This window comes from Ylistrum balloti, unplaced genomic scaffold (genome assembly GCF_031769215.1).
Source record: "Ylistrum balloti isolate Yb309-2 unplaced genomic scaffold, AGI_CSIRO_Ybal_v1 Utg370076, whole genome shotgun sequence".
In the NCBI taxonomy this organism is placed as follows: domain Eukaryota; kingdom Metazoa; phylum Mollusca; class Bivalvia; order Pectinida; family Pectinidae; genus Ylistrum; species Ylistrum balloti.
The window spans coordinates 1,076,375-1,086,877 of record NW_026782115.1 but is presented as its reverse complement, the minus strand read 5'-3'; the positions used below and the strand labels follow the sequence as shown (position 1 = coordinate 1,086,877).

Sequence of the window (10,503 nt, the reverse complement as noted above, 5' to 3'; positions counted from 1 at the left end):
GTTGACAATTACACAAATCAAAAGCTGAATCACCATCAGTACATCATTTCACTGTGACCATGATCTATATTCGTATGCACATGCAAATAGTTATATATGTGGGGTATATCTCCCTGCGTTCTTAGTAGAAACTATGAACTTTCCATAAATCCAACTCCTGCAACGACATTTTGGCACTTCATAAACAGTCAACGGAGAAGCTTGAGTTATCAACTTTCTTGTTATATTTAAGGTCAATTTGGTATAATTTCCAACTTCTTTCTTTTTAAGTTCAAATGAATGTTACTTTGCATGTTGCAAAGTCTATGTACATATCTTAGAAAGTTAAAATTCGTTGTGTTTGGTATATATACGGAATGAAATAATGTTAATTTATATATTTATCATATATACCTAAATTCATTATCCCTCATGTATCTCGAAAACCACAAACGTTTCCGCCGAGATTGCTTGGAAATGAATATACCCCCTTTTGTGCATTGTCTGCGTGAAGTTTGTTTAAATAATAAAAAGTTAAGAAAAAAATATTTAAATCTCAAGGTCAGAGGGAAATGCACACAAAGAAGGGATATTTTAATGTAATCACATTTTAATCAACATAATAAATGATATTGAATGAAACGTTAATAGTTTGAAACTTATTGCCCTTTGTAAAGTTTTATAATTTTTCTTTAATCTCTTTCCGTTCCACCATCTTTGTACCATAAGGTACTGCGTCGGATTAAATGATTGAGAGACGAGGGGATGATTTTAGTCTGTTCACGCCTCCATGATGGATCTTGTGTTGTCGTGAAGACTTAACACTGAAGCGCAACTGTCCACTAGCTCTGTAATTTGCCCGTTTCCTAACATCTATCCATCTTGGCCACGGCTCCTCCCCGTCTTTGGTTTTTGATTCTCGTAGACATCTCTCGACGGAGCATAGGTAGATTATATATTCGTGATTATCATTCTGTGGGCCCACAGGACTAGGGACATGCGCACTGGAGCCTCGTCACCTGTCCCTAAAATGACGAGTGTCCCTCCCATTTATATCCCCACAACAGATCTAATATGTCCCAGCCTTTGTGCAAAGACACGGGGCGGTAAACGTAGTCGATTAAAGCACGCTACTTATCTTTCCCTGTAGACTAGTCTGCAACACTCAATACTGCCAATTTACAAATCCCTACATGACCAGCGGTTATCGATGCAAAAAACTCAAAAGAGTTGTCAAAGAAAATTGTCAATTTTTCGTCTACCCTCAAGCTTTGCAAAGCTCTTCAAACGAAGTCTATTGTGATTAAAGTATCACGACCATCCCATTGTTGGTGCGACCCTTAAAGCCCCTGCTCCGGTGGTACTGAAACGTTTTATTGTGTCTGCTAGTGTGATATTGAAAACGTCCCAATGAAGGTAATAAAAAGATGTTTGGTAAGGGTTCTTCATCATGTTGCCCAAAGCATACCCCAAAATTCTCCTCCCTGCTGATCCAAATACATTGCCGCTGTTGTCGGATAAACCTCTTGAATTCAGCAAGCTATTCCATGCCCGCAACCGTACTCTTCACATCTGGATCGAGACTAACACCAAACCTGTATTGTTTTCAACCTTCTTATCCATTAATAATACCAGCAAATTAAACAAACACCCAGAACGCTCGTTTGCCTTAAAGCTCTCTTGTATCATTTGGGATTATTTCATTAGTTTCCATAATTAGCCTCACAGAAACAAACCGCACACATTTCATTTCAATTAGACCATGTGTAATTCAGTTCTTTTCACCCAGTGAATTGCATCTAATTGTTCCCTCTGTGACAAAAAGTAGTTAAGATTGCGGTTTTTAAATTTGTTCTTGGTTTTCAATTTAGTTTCTTGGGGTTGCTAAATACTTCAGAGATATTTGAAAGTTGAATTAGTCCCTTGTCGTCTTTAACTTTCTTTATAACCAAAGAGTTTTTTTTACCAGTTTTACGTTTAAGTGTTGAAGATTGTTCTTTGTGAGTATTTTTGTTATTTTGTATAATGCATGCGTTTTAGTGTGATATTATTTCGCATGACCTAAGTACCATTAATTCAGGGAAAACCAATTATATGGCTTGCTGATGAATATATTACATGTCCATGTTGTCAAGCTTTCCATATGATGGCGTCACATTTGTCTCAGAATCTACGTTGGCAATTCAGGGTGTGGAGTAGGCGAGCAAAATTTATGACGGGTGCAAACAGCAAACAATACGTTTCATTTTTCGGATAATTTGTTTACACTTTCTGTTTCTTGTAAGATATTTTGCTAATGTGCCTCCTCTGTCGTGGCAGGTGTCTTTCGCTTTTTGTTCATTATCCTCATTTATGGCTTTAGTCTTCCTTTTGTTTGAGATTCTCTTTTTGCTACTGTTCCAGAATCGCCTGTGATGTTGCTGATGTTTTCAATGTGTTCGAGCGTCTCCTATGTTGCTGCTGATGACTTTCATGTTTTCGAGAATCTCCTGTGTTGCTGCTAATGTTTTCCCCTGTGTTCGAGAATCTCGTGTGTTACTGCTTATGTCATTGGTGTGTTCGAGATTCTCCTGTGTTACTGCTGATGTGTTTCATGTGTTCGAGAATCTCCTGTGTTGCTGCTGATGTTTCCCCTGTGTTCGAGAATCTTGTGTGATGCTGCTGATGTATTTCATGTGTTCGAGCGTCTCCTGTGCGCTGCTGATGCCTTTCATGTGTTCTAGCGTCTCCTGTGTTACTGCTGATGCCTTCCATGTGGTCGAGCGTCTCCTGTGTCTGCTGATGTCTTTCATGTGGTCGAGCGTCTCCTGTGTTACTGTTGATGACTTTCATGTTTTCGAGAATCTCTTGTGTTGCTGCTTATGTCATTGGTGTGTTCGAGATTCTCCTGTATTACTGCTGATGTGTTTCATGTGTTCGAGAATCTCCTATTTGCTGCTGATGTATTTCATGTGATCGAGCGTCTCCTGTGTTACTGCTGATGTCTTTCATGTGGTCGAGCGTCTCCTGTGCGCTGCTGATGCCTTCCATGTGTTCGAGTGTCTCCTGTGTTACTGCTGATGTCTTCCATGTTCGTTCGTTACTGCTGATGCCTCCATGTGTTCGTGTTACTGCTGATGCCTTCCGTGTGTTCGAGTGTCTCCTGTGTTACCTTTCATGTGTTCTAGCGTCTCCTGTGTTACTGCTGATGCCTTCCATGATGTCTTCCATGTGTTCGAGCGTCTCCTGTGTTACTGTTGATGACTTTCATGTTTTCGAGATGTCTTGTGTTGTGCTTATGTCATGGTGTGTTCGAAATTCTCCTGTATTACTGCTGCTGATGCCTTTCATGTGGTCGAGCGTCTCCTGTGTTACTGCTGATGTCTTTCATGTGGTCGAGCGTCTCCTGTGCGCTGCTGATGCCTTCCATGTGTTCGAGTGTCTCCTGTGTTACTGCTGATGTCTTTCATGTGGTCGAGCGTCTCCTGTGTTACTGCTGATGACTTTCATGTTTTCGAGAATCTCTTGTGTTGCTGCTTATGTCATTGGTGTGTTCGAGATTCTCCTGTATTACTGCTGATGTGTTTCATGTGTTCGAGAATCTCCTATTTGCTGCTGATGTATTTCATGTGGTCGAGCGTCTCCTGTGCGCTGCTGATGCCTTTCATGTGTTCTAGCGTCTCCTGTGTTACTGCTGAAGTCTTTCATGTGGTCAAGCGTCTCCTGTGCGCTGCTGATGCCTTTCATGTGGTCGAGCGTCTCCTGTGTTACTGCTGATGTCTTTCATGTGGTCGAGCGTCTCCTGTGCGCTGCTGATGCCTTCCATGTGTTCGAGTGTCTCCTGTGTTACTGCTGATGTCTTCCATGTGTTCGAGTGTCTCCTGTGTTACTGCTGATGCCTTCCATGTGTTCGAGTGTCTCCTGTGTTACTGCTGATGTCTTCCATGTGTTCGAGTGTCTCCTGTGTTACTGCTGATGTCTTTCATGTGGTCGAGCGTCTCCTGTGCGCTGCTGATGCCTTTCATGTGGTCGAGCGTCTCCTGTGTTACTGCTGATGTCTTTCATGTGGTCGAGCGTCTCCTGTGCGCTGCTGATGCCTTCCATGTGTTCGAGTGTCTCCTGTGTTACTGCTGATGTCTTCCATGTGTTCGAGTGTCTCCTGTGTTACTGCTGATGCCTTCCATGTGTTCGAGTGTCTCCTGTGTTGCTGATCTAGCATCTCTTGTTTTGTTGCTGCTGGTGTACTTTTGTTGTTTTTGTTTTTGATGTATTTCCTTGAGAATATCCTCAATAGTTGTCATAATCTTTCCATTTATTTCGGAATATCTCCAGTTTTCAGGGTGGGTTACCTTTATTACAGAGGAAACGTTTGTATGTGTGTTCATTTTGTCACATACACGTAAATACCGCGTTTATGATATAATTGAAGTTTGCCCTGATAACTGGTCGTGTATTGTGACTAAATCAAATCTTGAATGGATAACATTGTTCATACTTGAAACAACGTCCTACGTTGCGAGGTTCATTTATAATGTACAAGAAGTATTTTAACTGTCAAGCACGTTTCACTCAATGCTTGTAGGAATAGTAACGCTTCACAAAACTTGACTAAATTATTGAACAAGGATGCATTCTGTAAACTTTTATTCTTATTAAAAATTTGCCAAACTTCCAGGAATGACAAGAAATATCGTTTGCTGTTGTTAAGTTGAAGACAGGTTTCAACACATCGATTTATTTATAAATCGATATATTATTTCCTGCTCATGCATAGTAATATTGTAAGTGGGAATTCTCAGACGGAGTTTAAATTTGGCACATGTCACCGTATTATCAATATGGTGGAAATAAAAAGTGAATGAAAAAAAAGTGAAAATTTGACGTCAGTCCTTAAACATGATTATTCTTAATTCATGATGAAGTTACGTCTAGACGAAATTGAAAAGAACTTTATCTAAAGGCAAAAACAAAAGCATTCCTATTCCTTATTTCTTTGCATCTCGACATGTGATCTTCACACAACTCTCCGATCTACGTTACCTTGATGAACTTAGCATTTGTCACCAGTTAGTTCCTTTACGATTTCTTTTTGTTACTGATAATCTCAATATTTTATTTATGAATGGTTATTGTACTTTTTAAAATAAATGAACATAGATAAAATAAAAATAAAAGATAAACATGTAAATATAAAATTAGTACGCATGGAGTGGTTACATTTATATTGATGTTTTATCGTCAAATCTATAATTTTTTTTTTTTTTTTTTTTTGATTTTTGTTTTTAATTTTTTCTTTATTTTAACCCGTTTTTTTTTTTTTTTTTTTGGTTTGTTTGTTTGATTGTTTTTCCAATTGTTCTCACAACAACAACTTTTATTAAAGTTCTTCGAATCTAGGTTTATGCTTCGACTATAGATCTACTGTTAAAACCATGACTGTTGAAACATGTTCTATTGTTCTAAATTGAATAGGGTATTACAATAGTGGGTGACGCTATTTCAATAGTGGTGTTTGACAGTTTCTCTACTTACGAACATTCAGGATTATTGAAATAAGACACGTTATTAAAATGGCGATTGAAACCACTGCATTCTGGTATTTTATAATATGAAGCAGTAAGATTTGGAAATGGAATTTCAAAGACGAAAATGTTAAAACTTCGTTTATATGATAAACGATAGTAGGTGACAGGAGTTTTGTTTCTTCGTCTCATAAAATCATTTATTTCATTTAACATTGGTTAATTATTATATTTAATTTAAATGATTAATACAAATAGATACATAAAGCATTGTCATATCATTTAGAGTTTTAAAGATAAATAGTTAAACAGTTTTTGGTGTTGGTTCCTTTGAATTGAATTATTTATTTTGTATTTTTAACTTTTTTTAAAGCCAAATCCAATGTACATTGAAATGCTCTTAACAATAATTTATTTGGTTACTCTTTCTACCTGAAAGAAGCACTTACAAAATTATCATTAAATGAATTTAAGCGTAAGTGTTGGAAGAGTTGTGGTATATATCAAGACCAAGTGTTCTTCTGGTCTTTGTTTTGATTATAACGTTTCACGAACAATTCGTTATTTCAGAAACTGATTTAAATGAAAATAATTTCATATTATATATGATAATAAATATTCATCAGAGAGTTTTATAAATTTATCATTTTCATGTTTAATATCTGCTACATAATAAAGTGTGTCCGTTTTAAGAAAGTTACAAAATATATCAAAATATTTAGTCAAAATAATGATGAGTTGACTTTGTCTCTCTCACATCGCTTGCAGTTTGTCCATCATAAACAGAATTAGCTAAAATTGAATTAAAAAATATACATTGTGTTATAACGCAAGCGTAGCAATAAATATTCAGATGGATTCGGTCAAAATAATTAGTGTTAACCTTGCAATTATTACCTGAGAGAGCCTCATTTTGGTTTTCTTTTTTTTTTTCTAAATTAGGCAGTAAATTATCAACTTGTTTAAGTACAATAAAAGTTGAATATTTTGGTTTCGTTGGTGAAATAAAATGACTGCAATTATACAATAACATATTTTGATACGTTAAAACAGTATAACTCCTAGACACAAATTTTGCCCGTCACTTTAACAGATATTGGAGAAAAACTTTTGAACATTTTGATATGATAAGGCATTATACTTCTGCTGAAATGGAAACATTTCTGACATAATTTTATAGATAAATAAAATATAATATATTTCTTACTAATAAGTTTATTGAAAAATAAACTATTTACCATCATAGTTTTCCGTACATGATAATTTAATTTCAGAAAAATAATATATAACAGCGTTCAAATACATACAAGGTAGACAATCACATCAAAAGGTTCATTCACAAAACATAAACTAAAAATAGGATGTTACACCTTTGATATTTGAACACTTTCTATGGTTATGAACACAAATCACCACTTGATTTCGATACGGTATTTAAATCGAATTGAAACTGTGAAATTATTTGTTCAGGGTGTCTCTTTCTTGTAACTTTTAAAAAGTTAGTCATACACCTCTGTCAATAGAATGGGCGTGTTTTTTAAACCACAAAGGTATCTCGGTAGCCGTTGTTCACACGTAGAATTGGGACAGCCACTATTAGGAATGGTCAATGACGGGACCCAACATAGGACCACCATGTCACGCAAGGCACTTGTCTGCTACGAAGTGGTAGGCACACATTCCCAGTAATGTCCTTGAGACACAAATTACAAATATCCTTCTTTAATCCATTGCTCAAGTCAAGTAAAAGCATTAACGTTTTATCACCAGAGGATATAGCTTTCTGTTGTCATACAAGTGTCACTTATGTTTCCGTTTTGTACATATAGCACTGTTGTGTCATTTTCTATACATCGATGGATTAGCCATTGAACTGGGGTATTTAGCTGCTAAAGTCGAGTATGACACTCGCATCGAGTCTATCATACAATGGCTGCACGCGCACGGCACGGGCCAACGATTGGAAAACATATGCCTGTCGTGAGGTAGGACGGACGGCACGGATGCGGCAGCCTCCTTGGATGTTGTCGGCTCCATGTCGTGCGGATGAACGGACGATATACTAGGCGGTGACAATGACGGCAGTGCGTGCAAAGAGGGCACGCTCGAGGGATGTGGCGCATGAGAAGGATGCACGTGAGCTGGTGGTGCTCGAGAACGCTGACTGGCAGGGTGAACTTGGTATATGTCACTCACTAACTTTTTCATTTCATCCAAAGAACTATTCAGCATTAAGATATAATTTTTTGCCAGCAATAAAGTTGCGATTTTTGATAGTTTCCGTACGGATGGACCATTGGCATAAGGCATCACTTCTCGCAATCCGTCTAATGCAGAATTGAGATCATGCATCCGGCGTCGTTCTCGAGAATTTATCTTCAATCTTAATTCCTGTAGTTCACTTTCGTTCATACATTTTGTCTGGAGAAGTTTTCGTTTGTTGTTTACATCTTTCATTTCATCGGAACAGCCAAGTGATGATGTTGACATGGGATAATGCTGGTGTTCCCTGGACATTTCATCGTCTGAAGAAAGTCCCGGACTCCGGGCGTGATACTCCATGTCCAATTGTGGCGACAAATCCGAACGACTCTCCATCAGCCTTACACTTGCTACCAATGTTTAGTACTTGAGGTTTCAATACGTGTATGGGCACCCGATCAATTTGTCGACTACTTTGTACGACGTGTCTGTAAGAACTGTTCCTTTTTCATGGGAACCAATCACCCGTTTTAAAAGGATGCAAGAAAGAGTGTGAGGCCTTGTCTGAGTCTGGTTGTGGGCGGGACCTCATGGTTCGTCGTTACGGCTAATGGCCAGCCCACGTCTCCTCAGCAAGGCGTCCCGCCGTTACCTGCTTGTTTGCATATTTTTCAAAATAAACGATTTCTATTGCATGTAAAGTAAGGCATTGTGACCCTAATCTGTTTGGGGGTATTGTCGCATGTTGTTCTTTATAGTAATGACCCAAAATAGCCAGCACAATTGGGAACATGTACATCGTGTCATTTAGACTGGTTTTCACGTGTGAATTATCTTATCCATACCTACACAAATGATTTTATATCAATAAGATCTTGTCAGAAATTTTATCAATACTATCAATTCAAAGTCGTATTAAAGATATTAAAATGTAGTTATGATATTATTGCACATAAAGACTTTAGATATAAGATTTATACTTGAATCTTTTATTAAATTAAAAATCTGTCGAAAGTTCAATGCATAATTACATAACTTTAAAATAACTGTAATAAATTTCGAAAAGTCACAGACATGAGCTCAATAGAATTATTTCTAAGGCAAGATTATTAATAGTTGACCATTCTGATATTACGTCAATAAGTCTAGATTTTTATGTATCTTTTATATGATACTAAATCTTTAAAAAAAATTAGTTTCAAGAATTTGTTAGGAAGATAGTTATTTATTTTCCCGGAAAGTACAGAAATAAAGACCGTTATTAAAAGTCATAGGTGAAATATTAATACTTTTACGAATTTTCACACAATGATAAAATATTTTTTTTATCGGGGAAGATAAAATTTTCTGGCCTGCACAGCTTTTAGTCGAAATTAACAAATGTTAAAGAAAACATTAAAAATGAGTAGTTAAATTTTAAATGCCCGTGTAGAAGTTAATTCTGTCACTATGGTGTGAAATACAGTAGAGGCTGACACCTGTCTCAAGTGACTCCAATCCACAGGCTGTATAATAGGTATTAGCAGGTATAAAACAGTGGGACACTGGTCTTAGGTCCTCAGTTCAGACCATTCCATGCTGTAATATAATACGGAACACCCTGCGAAAGCAATCAACGTTTAATTACCTTTCTATGCATCGGAACATTTTCTTTTAAATGTGTATAATTTCAGAAAAAGGACACATACTAATATTTAATGCCATGGATGTTTTTGATTTCTGGAACAATAGTGTGGTCAAGTGTATGTTTACCCGCTGTCTCCGGAGCCCGTCTCCTGGCGACAGGGCCTCCCTGACCACGCCCACCACAAGGCGGGAAAATGGCGGAGGCAGGCAAATCAATTACACGTGAACAGAAATCAGCCATGGACGTATTTGTGTGGAGTGAAGAGGGAGGACCGCTCGCGTGATAAAGTTCTCTTCTGTCATCAACATCAACATTAAATGCAAATGCGGATATTATTTATTTTATCAGAAATGATTCTGGGTCCCAGAGCACATAAGTCAGAGACTAGATGGTTTTATAGACCAGATCGAATGATTTCCCTCTCATACATCTGATATCGGATGCTGTAGTTGTCTCCGAAAATTAATTCAAATTATAGCTTTAGAAAAGTTAATTTTCTGTGGTGAAAGAACAAGTTTTTCAAAGTAAAAAATTCCCACATAGATTATTTTCAGTCGGCCATTAGTTTCAATAGAAAACAAAGTAAGCCATTTAAGTTTAATCAGCGAAAATATATGGCATTTAATGACTTTACAAAATTCACATACACAAATTTATAATGAACATCAATTACACAATATAACTGTATTAAAGCTATAGGTTATTTTTATATTGTATTTAATTGCTAGAAGAAACCGCTGCGCATTTGACATTCATCTTTTGCTGTATTTTATTAATATTATCATTTAATGAACAAAATATTTTGATAAAAAGGATGTAGTTTGGACACGTATTATGAATTTTGTCACTTAACTATTCATTTTGTTAAAAAGAAAACTCTCCATTTTACTGACTTTGTGATAACATCATTATGACTGAACTAATTCCAGCTCTGACTGATTTCTATAATATGATATGTATTTCATATTGAAAATTAAATTGTATATTTTTTTCATAAAAGATTTAAACAAAAGATAATTAAGTGAATAGCACTTTTCAATAAAAGGTTAAGAATTAAACTGCATCATACAGCTGTTTCGTCCTTCTAGGACTCGTCAGTGATACTAAGGGCCTAGGAATTATAGGAGGCGATTGAAGAAAAACCAAAACTGATTGATTAAATGAAATGCTAAAATATAGATGGCAAGGAGCACT

General features: G+C 36.6%; 1 protein-coding gene across 1 annotated transcript; it reads right to left on the bottom strand.

Moving 5' to 3' along the window:
- Nucleotides 1-7,319: 7,319 nt before the first annotated feature.
- On the bottom strand, nt 7,320-8,078 carry LOC132549746 (oligodendrocyte transcription factor 2-like). Its single transcript, XM_060213702.1, has one exon. It carries the CDS (start codon nt 8,076-8,078, stop codon nt 7,320-7,322), a length of 759 nt encoding a protein of 252 aa, XP_060069685.1.
- Nucleotides 8,079-10,503: the final 2,425 nt, after the last annotated feature.